Genomic DNA, 13295 nt, shown 5'->3' on the forward strand with positions numbered 1-13295 from the left:
TCAAAGTCACATCCACACTTGACATGTTTTGTATTTTTTAATAAAGTTTGTAATCCAATGGACACACAAAACAAAACTGCGCTGAGAAAAACAGTTTCATAAATTAATAAGTGTTAGGAAGTTGAGGGAGAGGTCAAGGTCACAGGAAGAAGGGAAGCCAGTCTTTTTGTGTGTGTGACACTTCCAAATTGTGGGGTCAGGGCCCGTGCTATAACGAAGCGCACTTATACAAATGAGTGACAATACAAAGTCTGAGTATGAAAATAAGATTTTCTCTGAAAACACATTTTTGGCACAGATTAAAAAAAATGTATGTCAGGGAATTTGATTTTTAAGTCAGTATTATATATATTTATATATATTATATATTTATATATACACACATCCCAAGTTCTGCATATTCCACTAGGAGAGAGAATCCTTCCATTTGCTCTTTTTGATTGTAAACTGTACATCCTGGGTGCATCAAAGATGGTGGTGGCAGAATTAAGAGGTGACATCCAAATGAGCAAGGGGAAGGAGGAGTGGGGACCAAACAATGAAATGTTCCTCGACCCCAAGGTTTCAGCAGATGTTTGAAGTCCTGCGTGAGTGCGATGTGTGTTCACGTACACCAAGACATCCAGAGTGTCACAGCCTGTCTTCACTGTGCAAAAGTCCAAGTCACTAATTTAGTGCAAAGGCAGTTCTGTTTTGTTTCTTAAAAACAAAAACAACAAAAAAAATCCCACTGCCCTGTTCCTTTTCTCCAAAAAGAGGAGAGAGAAACCCAGCCTCAAGGTGTCTGCAAGTCCATCGGTTGGTGGTCTGTCCTTGGGCTAAACGTCATGTAAACATACAAGTAGCAGCACCACTGCCCAGAGGGATCTGTCCGACTGAGCCGGGCGGGCGGGCAGGAGGGTGAGGCTGGCCGTCTGGCAGTGGAGTCTGTCCCCTTCGGCAGCTTCTTCCTCCACTTGGCTGGGTTGTCCTGTGTGTTATTTTTTGCTGCAGAGCCTCAGGAAGATGCACTGAGTGGTGACCATTCAGTGGCTCACACAGAGGCAATGACAATCATGAGGTGAGGAGAAATGTTGGAGATGCTGGCCAGGAGGTCAGGGGCCAGCCGGGACAGGTGACTCTCAGAGAACTCGCAGGGCGGGAAGATCTGCAGCACGTAGGCAGGCTGGAGTGGGGACGAGAGAGAGAACTGGGACCCCCGGCTTCACATCACCCACCCACTACCTCTCCTCCCTCAAACTCCCAACTGGGGGGCCCTGAAGGCCCAACACACGGAGCCAGGCTGAGTCAAGTTTCCAACCAGCTAAGGTCTCTTGAGACTTTCAGAAGAAAACTAGGTATCAGAAAACAAGCGAACTGACTGCCTCCCTGGGACCCTCTTTTCAATCATTACGCTAAAGAAAAACCTCTGCTGTCTCAGCTGCCCACTGTCTGTCTCCCAGATGGCCAAACAGTCCTGCCCATACATGCCCATCCCCAGCTGGTCTCTATCCAGAATGCCCCTTTGTCCAGCTCCTCTGGAAACTGTCCTGGACTCCTCTAGTTGGCACTGGCAGGTTAGTCAAACTACTCAACCAACACTACCCACAACCCCCACCCCCACAGGCGTGCGCATGCCAAGGCAGGATGCTGGGCTGACCTGATTGGAGCCGGGGTTGGGAACATTAATGATCCCTGCCGCCTGCTTGGCCTGCAGATATGTGATGAAGGCAGCCTTCAGCGACTCTGTTTGGCTCACGACGTCCTCTTGGTCTCGGCCACAGGGCAGAGCCAGCAGCAGACAGTAATCTGTCTCCACCTGGGGGAGAGGGAGCTGTCAGTGATCAGAGGTCACCTCACAAAAGAAGGTCAGAGGCCAAAAAGACGACTATCCAACCCAGGGGATTTGGCTCCTAAATCCACAAAAAACCCTACTACTGAGATGACCTTGAGGTCCATCCATATACTTGTTGAATAAAAAGAGCCTCATCTCTGGGTCTAGAGGAACTTTACACCCCTAGTGGAGATAGAACACGCCCTTCATCATCTACCCCAAGAATCCCACTGCTGCACCCCAAAACAAGCCAGGGAGACAGTGGGGGCCACCTGTGGCCTCCCTTATTGGTGGGACAGTGGCTCACCTGGCCCTGAGCCTTACCGTCATCCTTCGGGCAACCCCTTCCAGCTGTGAGGCCTCCAGCCGCATCCTCTGGGCAATCCGCAGCGGGGGCCCTCCTTCAGAGAGGGGCAGGGACCGATGGGCCAGGACATTGTTGCCAGAGACGAAGTGGAGCTGCACAGCAGCTGTGTCGTTCTTGAGAGCCAGGAGGCCCTGCCACACGATGGGGTACTTCTGCTCGCAGGGAAACAAAGAACAGTGAGCTCACGGCTGGAGAATGAGGCCATGCTGGTCATGGCCCTGAGGAGAAGGTGCTGATCTAAGTGGGGATCTCAGGACAGTGAACACAATGTAAAGCTTGGAGGGTGGTAGGAGAGGCCCTGTCCAGGCTTACCTTCAGAAGCTGCACCATATCCACAGGCCTCTGGGAAGTCAAGTGTGGAGAGGAATCTTGTTTGGGGGTGAGTGGGGCTTCAGTATGGGGCAGAGCCAGTCCTGGAGGGGTGCTGGGGCCTGAGGAGGTGGGGACAAACAGTGGCTGCTTTGGGGCAGCCTGAGCAGGAAGAGGAGTCGGGAGGTCAGGCTTCAAGGAGACACACACAGGGGAGGGATAGGAGGTCTGGCTCGTCTCTGCCTGTGCCCTCTGGACCTGGGTGTGAGGCTCAGCTGGCCTGTTGGCAGAGACGTTAGGAAGGCGCGGCTGCTCGACTCCTGTCTGGGTGCCCTTGGCTTCCTGGGACACCGGAGGCATCTTGCTGCTTGGAGGCTGGCTGAGCTGGGAGGGCTGTGCAGGCTGGGCCGGCTGTGCAGATTGCACAGGCTGAAGGGGCTGTGTGGGCTGAGCAGGCTGTAAGGGCTCGCCTTCAGGGGGCCCCTGAAGTTGGGTGGGAAGAAAAAGGAGAGTCGGTCTGTTTTGTACAAAGATCATCCTGCCCCCAACCAAGCAGCCAAAAGCCCTGGATGGGTCACCTGCACGGCAGCTCCTGGCAGCCAGGCCCCTGGAAAAAGCTTTAACCAGATGGCCCCGCTCTCAGGCATTCAGGATTGAGGGTTCTGGTAAGAGGTCACCTTTTCCCTACCTTGTCACCCCCTCGGGTCAGGGCCACCACACCACCCGCTCCCACTGTGAGTTCCCTCATGTCCCCAGGCTCTGCTGTAATCTGATCCCTTTATTCTGAAGTTGAGGAAGCTCCTCTTGAAATCCACAAAAAGGATGATGTATTTCAGGGACCTCACTGGTACCTGCCACCCGCCAACCCCTCAACTCTCTGGACCAGAAGACAGACTGGGCGTGCTCACCTGGGTGGGAACCTTGGTCCGGGAAGGCAGGCCGATGGAGGCTGTGGCAGGGAACTGCGTGTGTGTGAGCTGGGCCGGGCCATGGTAGCTGCGGACATCTCCGTACCGGTACTCCTGGAAGAGCTCCCCGCTCGAGTGCACGATCTGCACACCGTGGGTCACCACCACTGGTGGAGTCAGAGGCAGCCCCTGGAGCTGGCTGCCAGGGGTGACTGTGACGATGCGGGCCTCCCCGTGAGGGGCAGGGGCAGGGGCAGCTTTGGCATCTGCTGTCTTAGCGGCTTCTTTCCCTGGCTGCTGAGGGGCCTTGCTGGCTGCAGGCACCTTCCCGACCCCGTCTGCCGCCCGGGGCTGCTCGCTGACGGCAGTCACATGAGGATGCACCATGATCCTCACATCCCGAGGCACGGTGTACGGGTGCAGCCGGTACTCAGACTGCATGACCAGCACCTCTGACTGCACAGGGGCTGCGGCTCGAGCCACGGGCAGGTGGTAGTGCACCTCCTCCTCTGGAGGGTGCTGGGAGGCCAGGGTGGGCACCCCAGCTGCGGCCGGCTGGGGGGTGCCGGCACGCTGCGGGGCCCGGACCTCTATCTGCTGCGGCTGAAGGGGGGCCCGTGGAGAGTGGAGTGTCTCGGGCCGGATGCTGTAAGTGATGCTGGGCAGTGTGGGCGTGTTCATCCTCACCTCGCCCTGAGACAGGTGACTGAGGGACACAGTCTGGGTGATGCTGTGTGGTGGCATGATGACAGACTGCTCCGGGTGGATGCTGGAGATGAACTGGGGCACAGGAATGCCTGCTGCCAGCATGACCGTGGCGTTCGTGGACAGGGCAGTGGATGTGGTGCTGCTGGGGTGGCATGCCCGTGGGAACGGGCTTGGAGCGGGCCCACTGGGTCGAGGGGAATGCGCATCTGGCTTGCTGGCTGCCAGATGGGACACCGTTCGATCTGTTGGGGTGCTGGGCCCCGACGTGACGTGGTTCACTTCTGCTGACAGTTTGCTGGGCAGAGCCGGAGGGTGGTGGGGAGTAAGAGTGGAGCCCAGGTTCGCCGGCTGAAGGACCTTGGTCTCTATTTTGAGGGTGACGGGGTCAGCAAGCTTTTTGTTAGTGGTGACTATGCTTGGGGTGAGGACTAGCTGGTTGTGAACCAGCACCGGAGGTGTGTTTATGCCCTGGGTGAGGACCTTCACCGTGCCACCCTGGGTGACGGGTGTGGACACAGACAAGTGAATGGGCTCGGGCTTCTCCAAGGATGGACGGTCGGCCTTCACCGACGAAATCACAGGAGACGCGTTGTATGTCTGTGCAGTCAGTACCAGGGTAGAATGGGTGGCCACGTTTGCATAGCCTGAAGGAGTCTGAGGGCCTTTGGCTGGAGGCTGAGACGATGTGACAGAATCAGGTTTGACCTGAGACTTGGACACCGACTGTTGAAATTCAATGTCCATCGCACTTGCTGGGGGGATCTGGCTAATCTTGGCGCTGATCCGCTGGGGCCCTTCAGTCTTCTGCCCCGAATAGCTCAGGAGCACAACCCCTTCGGAAGTGTTCACGCGCAGCCCAGCACCGGAGCCCGTGTCTGCTGGGCGATCATCAATCACAGACATAGACCCCGGGTGGAACCGACTGTTGTCACTGCTGCTGGATCTCTGTTTGCACTTTGCTGACGGTGCAATCACTGCACCTGCCACCGTCACGGCACCCGTTGTTGTGGCTGTCACACCCCCAGAGGCAGCGGTCACTGCACCCGCCGTGACCGTCACTGCACCCGCGGCGGCGTTCACTGTGCCCGGAGAGGCGTTCACTGTGCCCGTGGCGGCGTTCACCACACTGGTGGCGGCGTTCACTGGAGTGGTGAGAACGTTCACGGGCCCCGTCAGGACGTTGACTGGTCCCTTCAGGACGTTCACGGGGCCAGCGGGAGTGTTCACCAAGCCTTTCAGTGTGGCCACTGAGCCCTTCACAGGGCCTTTCAGGGCATTCACAGGGCCAGCCAGTGCATTCACGGGGACCAAGGAGACATTCACCAGGCCAGTCAGGGCGCTCACCAGGCCCGTCAGGGTCTGAGGAGCAGGTTTCGCCAGAGTTATCTTCTGCGAATTCTCCAAATCAATGCTGACAGGCATCCGGCTAATGACAGAAGTAATTTTGGGAGCAATGACTGGAGTCACCTTTTCTTTGTCAGCAGCTACTGGAACCTCTGAGGCCTGTGTGTCCGAGGTGTTAGTTACTGGAGTTGCTGTTTTTTCTTCTAAAACAGGTTTTTTAGATTCAGCTGGAGGGGGCAGTGCCTCATGCAGGCAAGGAGCAGCGCTGACAGGCTCTGCAATGGCAGCTGTGACACTCGTGGAAGTGACACCCGTAGCAGATACATATTTGGGGTCCATGAGGATCTTCCTCAGCGTACTGGAGCTAGTGTCAATGTCAGAGGCCTTGGTGTCTGGGGGCAGAGCCGGAGATGGGGTGGACTGCGCCTGTGGCTCCTCCTGTCTCGTGATCCACTCTGTCACCTTCGCAGGGGGACTCTGGTGTGGGATCCCCCCAGCAGCGACAGGGAGTGGGAGCTTTGCTATCGTTACGGAGGGAATTGGGGGGGTGGGCATGCTTGAGTCACTGGGCGGGGTCACTGGGTCACTTTCAATGATGGAGTGCACCTTGAATCTGGCTTGAGGCTCATCATGCACAGGGGCAGGCTGCGAGAGAGGAGTGGGGTCTGGGAGCGCAGGTGCTTTGGTCGGAGTCTCTTCGTCCATGCTGCTTTCTTGGGGCAGATCCTCTCGGGATGGAGTCTTGCTTGGGTCAGAAGCACATGACTCGGGAGCAGTGGACTGGGGCTTGTCATTCTGCTTTTCTTCCTGTGGAGCTTCTGGGGGTTGTACCGTCGTCCCATCACTTGAAGCAGGGCTCTTGCTTTGAACCTGGTCAGGTTCAGGGACATGGGTCTCTGTAGTGCCCCCTATTTTCTTGTTTGTATTTCGTTTGCGGCGTGATCGAGTAGTCTTCTGGCGCCCTTTATCTTTCCGAACCAGAGTCACTTCTTCTTTTGACCCCTTGGCTCCCGGCACTGGGTGGGAGGTTTCGCTGCTGTCTCCTCGGGCTTCCTTCTTGTCTGCTGGGCCTGCTGAGGGGTCAGGTGCACTGCCTGGTGGCCTAGAAGATTCAGCAGCAGCCTCTGTCTCCAAGATGCCAGACACAGCCTCATTGGTCTCAGGCTCCATGCCTTCCTCAGGAGGTGGCGGATCTGTCTGAGATTCTGCAGGGTAAGGTGGCGGTGCGGGGAAGTTTTCTGGCTCCCCAGAAATGTCATTGATGATGGACCCGATGGCCGCGGCCAGCTCTGTTTCACTGGCTTGGTGTGCGGGCTTGTCCCTGTCCTCTGTAGAGAGGCCCTCTGTGGCATCAGGAGCTGCCGCCTTGAAAGCTGCGGGTGTGGAGGTTTCCGTGAGCTTCTCGATGTTCTCCACGGCCTGCTCCAGCTCCATCTGCCGGGCTAACTGATTTGCTTCTGGGGACTGCTTGGAGGCAGACACATCCTCCTTCTCTGGTTCCTTGTCCGGTTCAGCGGGCTCACTGTTCAACTGTGATGATACACTCCCCTCCTTCTGGGGACTCTTGCTCTTCTCGGGGGAAACAGCCACGACCCCAGCCTCCTCCTCCACCGGCAGTTCTGAAGGGCCTGCAGCCACACTGGGACTTATGGTGGCTTCCGCATTTTTCACGTTTGCAGATTTGTCCACTGCTGACCTAGAGTTTCGAGATCGTCCTCTCTTTGACTTGGAGTTTTTCTCAGGGGCTGCTTTCTTCTCCACTACTTCAACTGGGGGGGTTTCGGGTGGATTTCTGTCCGTGCTAATTTCTTTCTTGTCACGTTTTTGTTCACTCGCTGCTGCTTCTTTATCAGCCTTGGATTTTGTATTATTTTCCCTCACGTTCACTTGAGGACTCCCCTCAGTGGTCGCCTCAGGACGTTCAGGGTCAACTTTGGGTTCGTTTCTCCCCCTCTTCCCTTGCTGACCACCAGCAGCTACTTTCTGGGACCGTGGGGATCTCCAGCCCTCAGCTGGTTTGACCGTCTCAGCTTCTTTGGCCTCAGTCTCGTCATCTTCATCGGCCCGACGGCGAGTCTTTGGAGGCCTCCCCCTCCGAGGGGTCGTGGGAACCGCCGCAGCCTCCTGCAGCTCCCGCTCCAGTCTCTTCCTGGTCACTCGGGGCTGCTCCACGGGCTCCTTGACTGGAGAGCGGTTGTCATGGTCGCCCATGGTTGCGTAAACACTCCTCACATTCCGGCGCCTGGTTCGGCCAAGTGGCAAGCTTGGCTCGGGGTGTTCAGGGTCCGTGGCTGAGTTTTTAGAAGCAGTCCTTGTAATCTTCTCTGCCTCCATCTTCAGTTCTAAAAGCTTCTGTGCTTCTCCCCGGGGAGAATTGGATCGCTTGAGCTTTTCCCGGTCTATCCTCTCACTCTTCCTGGTGACGGGCTTTTCCACACTTGCTGCAGCTGCCTGAATGGGGGTCTTGGAACGTTTACTTTTGTTTGGCTTTTTATCTTTTGCAGCAACTGGAGGATCAACCTCTACAACTTCAGTAGCTGGAGGTGGAACCTCAGGAACATCCTCCGTTTTTTGACTTGTGTTAGGTTCAACGTTAGCAGCCAAGTCTGGCTTTTCCACCTGAGGCTCATCGGCTTCTTCAGGCTTCTGAGTTGGTTTTGGAAGTGTCTGGGTGCTGTTAGGCTCAGGATCTACACTGATCTCTACCTGGGAAAACGAGGCCCCAGGAGTTGGAGGCTTGGCATCCAGATAAGGCAGCTGATCGACTGATGAGCCTCTTTCAACAGTGGAAGGAGGCTCGGCAGTGTCTTTCCTGGTGTCCACTCCTGGGGGCAAGTCTCCTTGCTCAGGCTGCTCCACAGTGACAGGAGCCAGATCTGTACTTGTGGATTTTGCCTCTTCCGGGACAGAGGCTGGCTCAATGGTCTTTTCTTCTGGCACCGGAGGCCCCTCTCCAGTCTTTTCACCAGCTGTCTTCTCCAGCGATGCTGCTGCTGACTCTGGAGCTATAGCAGTGACACTAGGGGGCCCAACTGAAGATGGAGTTTTCAGTTCCGGCTCTTTATTCTCAGAAGCAGATTCTGGGGTCTTGGGATGATCCTCTGTATCTTCCTGTTTCTCAACCTCTTTGGGTTTCTGGTCTTTTTCTTTTTCTTTCTGTTGCATTCGTGTGAGTTCCATGAATTTGCTATGGAAAAGAACTACTGGCTCTTGAATCAAGTCAGTTGTGTTATTCAGTCCATCAGAGGTCTGCCTCCCATACAACCTGCCGGAAATGAAGTCAGATTCTTCATCTTTCCTCTCTAGATGCTGCAGTCGCTTGGAATCTTGTTCAAAGATTGAGCTGTGTAAAAAACGAGAAGCAAATAATTCTTGCCTTTCCTGTTCTTCTTCTTTATGGTCATCTTTCTTATCATCCATTTTTCCCTCTGAATCAGTCCGGATTTTCTTCTTTTTCATGTACCAGGATGGAATAGGTCTCGGAGCAGAGTCTACCTTTTCTTTATCTTTGTTGTTTCGAAAATTAGCAAATCGGGAGTCCCAGTCAAGAAAAGACCAATTTTCTTCTCGAGAGGAAGAAAGGGATTTGGCTCTTTCAAGCAAAGCCTTAGTGTCCGGTGTGATTGTCTTATCCAATGCAAAGGAATAAAATTTGTTCCTTTCTAAAGAACTGGAGAGTCTTTCATCTCTCTCACGTAGTTTGTCTTCTCTGTCCCTCAATAAAAAAGACAACCGAGAACTTTCAAATAATGCAGAGGCTCTAGGTGAGTGAGATTTGTGTTCACCATCATCATCAGAATCAGAAGGCACCTCACCAGGTTCCAAGTCACGGACAGACCTCTTTCGAAGGCTGTCTCTCTTAATTATGCTGTTGGGGAAACTCACATCAAATCTGCTGGCATCGTGTTTCATTTGAGAATCCCACCGATTTAGTTCATCTTCAGGATTCAAGACAGATAGTTTGATTTTAGCCATGTCTGCCATCTGTTCTCTCCTGCTTGAATCATAAGGATTAAATTTTAAGGACTCTTCTCTGACTGTTATATGAGAATAGGGGAGACCTTTGTCATCTAATTTAGGAGACCCTCTTATGGACATTACCCTAGGAGAACCAATAGGGTCATCATCATCATGGAAGGAACCAAGCCGAACACTGGGAGAACCACCAGTCCTTTCAGAATCTTCACTGATCTGGCGTGAACTTCTGTAGTTCCTTTCTCTCTTGGTGCAGATGTCAAAATCAACATGGTCCATTCTTTTCTTTTTGCTGGGAGGAGAGTCATCGGTGACATCCTGAGGGGGTTTGCCTACCTCGTGAACAAGGCTACGTCTTTCGTATTCATCCACATCTTTTTAGGACTGCCGAATTTCTCAGACTTGGCTATTTCCATCTCCATCTGCTGTTTTCTACGACTCTGCTCCATTTGTTTTCGGTAACTCTGTGTGTGATCAATATCAATGCCAATTTTTTCTTCAGTATTTACTGAATGTGGTTTCTCTTGGCCCGATTTACATTCAAGTGGTTCATCACGAAGACTGCAATAGTTTTTCCTATTATCTTCTCTCTCTGGTCCTTGATCATCTAATAGCTCCAGCTGTTTGAGTTGTGGTTTTGAGGCAGTGGGTTTTTTTGACTGGATTTCTTGATTTTCCACAGATTCACCTACTGGTTCTCTCAGCCTTGCTTGCAGATCTGAGTTGGGCCTTGAGCCAGTCCCAACAGAAATACTGGTAAGCTCCTGACAGTCTTTGGGGCTGGGAACAACATTAAGTCTGTCCAGTTTAAGTTTTTTAGATTCTCTTTTAAGAATTTCTTTCCTCACAGGCTTTTTTTCAGACTCTCCTTCCCTCAGCAGAATGACATCTCTAGATGACATGTCAGGCTGTTTCTTTAAAAGCACCCGAGCATCTTCCATCTCTGGACTACTTTTCTTGAGGTCTGATTTCTGCCTTTCTACTTTCAAATTGGAATCTGCAAAACGCCTTTTCCTTGCCTCCAGCTTCTCCAGGTCCCCAGCACTCACCCCGTCAGCACTCTGCTCTGGTTTTAAGTGCTTCCTGGGTTTAGGCCGGCCTTCCTTATCTACCACTTCTATGTGGCTTGAAAGCCCCCTTTCCTTTGGCACTTTCATCCTAACAGATTCCAGTTTAGACAATTCAGATTTTGCAGGCTCTGTCTGAGAGGTCTGAAGTTTCTGATCTAAGGCAGAAGACTTGACAGCGTCATTATCAAGCTTGGTTTTCAGCTTTTCCAAAGGGGCGTGGTCAATAACCTTCCCCTCTTTTTCTTTCACTCGAGTCAAAACCACACAGGGCATGAGTTCTAAGCGGTTTTTGGCCAATCCTTCTTTGTCAGCTTTCTCTCTGCTCAGTTTATTAGAACTCCTCAACTTTTCGGGGCTTTGCTCTCTCTCATTTTCTTGGTCTGTTTCCGAAGACTGAGAACTTGGGGAATGAACTTTTCCTTTTCGTTTCTGCTTGTCAGTTTTGTCCTTCTCCACCTTTTCCTTCCTTATTAAACGTCTCTCTCTTTCCACTCTCTCAGGATCGAAAGCTCGTTCTTTATCTGTCTTCTCATTTTTTGTATAGCGTTCCAAACGAGGTTTGTCAAGTTTATCGTATCTTGGAGGGGAAAGTGAGCTGCAGCTTCCACTCCGGTCTGAGGAGCGGCTGTAAACCCTCCTCTCGGAATCACTCGGCAGTCTCTCGGACTGTGAGGGAGATGTTCCAGGGCTCTGAGGGCGTCGCAAGTGCACTGGACTCTGACTGCGTTCAATTGGTCTCCTCTCGTGGTCTCTGTCCCGGTCAGATTCAAATCTTTCACGTTCTCTTTCTCGTTCCCTTTGTCTGTAACTGTATTCCCGAATATCTTGTTCATAAAGATCATTTCTATAATCCCTATATTCCCGGGGATCATCATAATATCGTGATTCATAGTAGTCTCCTTGATAAGTTTCCCATTCTGAATAAAATTCTCTCCCTCGAGCTGGATAGTCCCGTCTGGAATCCTCAGGATATGTGCCTGGAGTACGGACATTCTCATAATATGTACGATCTTGGCTATAGTCATAAGATCCCCTTCGTTCTTCTCTGCCAAAGACAAAAAAGAATGTATTGGTTTTTTGTTTTCTCGTCACTGACACATTAATCCTACATGTGCAGTTAGAGTCCTGCTTCTAAAAATCTTTGCCATTATTTAATCATTAGAACTGGGGCTTCCTTCGTGGCTCAGTGGTAAAGAATCCACCTGCCAATGCAAGAGACATGGGTTCGATCCCTCATCCAAGATAAGGAAGGAGAAGGCAATGGCAACCCACTCCAGTATTCTTGCCTGGCAAATTCCACAGACAGAGGAGCCTGACAGGCTATAACCCATGGGGTCACAAAGACACAACTCAGCAACTAAACAATGACCAAATCATTAGAATTTCACCATCCAATACCACAGCTACAAACCACAGATGGCTACTAAGAGCTTAAAATCTGGCTAGACTAAATTGAGGTGTGTATAAAATACAGACTAGATCTGGTAGATTTAGTCTTTTTTTTTTTTTTAAAGAAGACATATACTTCGGTAATTTATTCAGATTGAATACATGTTGAAATAGTATCTCAGATAGACTAGGTACACTTGCCTGGAAAATCCCATGGACGGAGGAGCCTGGTAGGCTGCAGTCCATGGGGTTGCTAAGAGTCAGACATGACTGAGCGGCTTCACTTTCCCTTTTCACTTTCATGCATTGGAGAAGGAAATGGCAACCCACTCCAGTGTTCTTGCCTGGAGAATCCCAGGGACGGGGGAGCCTGGTGGGCTGCCGTCTATGGGGTCGCGCAGAGTCGGACACGACTGAAGCGACTTAGCAGCAGCAGCAGCAGGTTAAATAAATTAATTACTTCTCTGCCAAGAGATAGTCTTACCACAACTTGGGAAACAAATGTATTGTTTGAAAAGACAGATTAACAATTTAACTAAAATCTTTCTACCTCTGCAACCTCTACCTCAATTCACAGTTTAAAAAAACACACTGGGGGCAAGTCTCCCTGGGCTCAGTCTTTACACTTATAAAATGATAATGTTATTTAAGAATAAGTTAAACAAGAAGGTTAAATAAGATGAAACTTTGTAAAAACTTTCCTAACATAATACAGGGCACATACTTGGCCTTCAGTAATTGTTACTTTTCCCCAACCTGCCAACTAACAAATTATGTATTACAAGCTGTGTGAGATAATTCCTTAATTGTAAAAGAATTCCTTAATTGTTAAAGTGACATGACCCAGGGCATTCAAAATAGGATTGAATTTGCATGCAAGAATGTGTATGGTGTATAAAATGGAAATTTACCTGTAACAGAGGCCAATTCCTTTACTCTTGGTTCATGTCCTATTTTTGTTCTTTCAAACAAGTATGGCTTACTCAGTCTACATAGTACTACTAACGGCAGCTCAATGAAACATAATGAACCCTGAACCTAAGCTTCTAAAAGCATGAGCTTTTGTCTTCCTGGCTCATGGCAGGTACTCAAATTTGTTCAAAGAATGGACCTTAGAAAAGTATGTCAAAGTTGCTACTGGGCAATGTTCTAACCCGTTTTCAACAGCAAATGAAGCATCTAGACTTGAGCATTCAACACTGGAAGCATCACCAGCACCTTATCATATGCATTTACACTGAACTTTATCATTTCAAAGAGAATCATTTATGACACATCTATGATATTTCATTTAATAGGATGACCAATTCAAGACGATCCTTCTATAGTTCCATAGGAACCAGATTTTTTGCCTCAACATTGGCCAGCCATTTTGTAAAATTAGGCTGACTTAACTCCTTATCACCATAAAC

General features: G+C 51.0%; 1 protein-coding gene across 1 annotated transcript in view; it reads right to left on the reverse strand.

The window, feature by feature from the left end:
• Positions 1-22: 22 nt before the first annotated feature.
• Positions 23-13295, reverse strand: part of SPEN (spen family transcriptional repressor) — a 92540-nt gene continuing 79267 nt past the window's right edge. Inside the window, 6 exon segments of the mRNA XM_027565299.1 lie at positions 23-1165; positions 1640-1798; positions 2138-2332; positions 2493-2972; positions 3398-9804; positions 9807-11539. Coding sequence (XP_027421100.1) covers positions 1034-1165; positions 1640-1798; positions 2138-2332; positions 2493-2972; positions 3398-9804; positions 9807-11539 — 9106 coding nt within the window. The 3' untranslated portion in view covers positions 23-1033.

This window comes from Bos indicus x Bos taurus, chromosome 16 (genome assembly GCF_003369695.1).
Source record: "Bos indicus x Bos taurus breed Angus x Brahman F1 hybrid chromosome 16, Bos_hybrid_MaternalHap_v2.0, whole genome shotgun sequence".
NCBI lineage: Eukaryota > Metazoa > Chordata > Mammalia > Artiodactyla > Bovidae > Bos > Bos indicus x Bos taurus.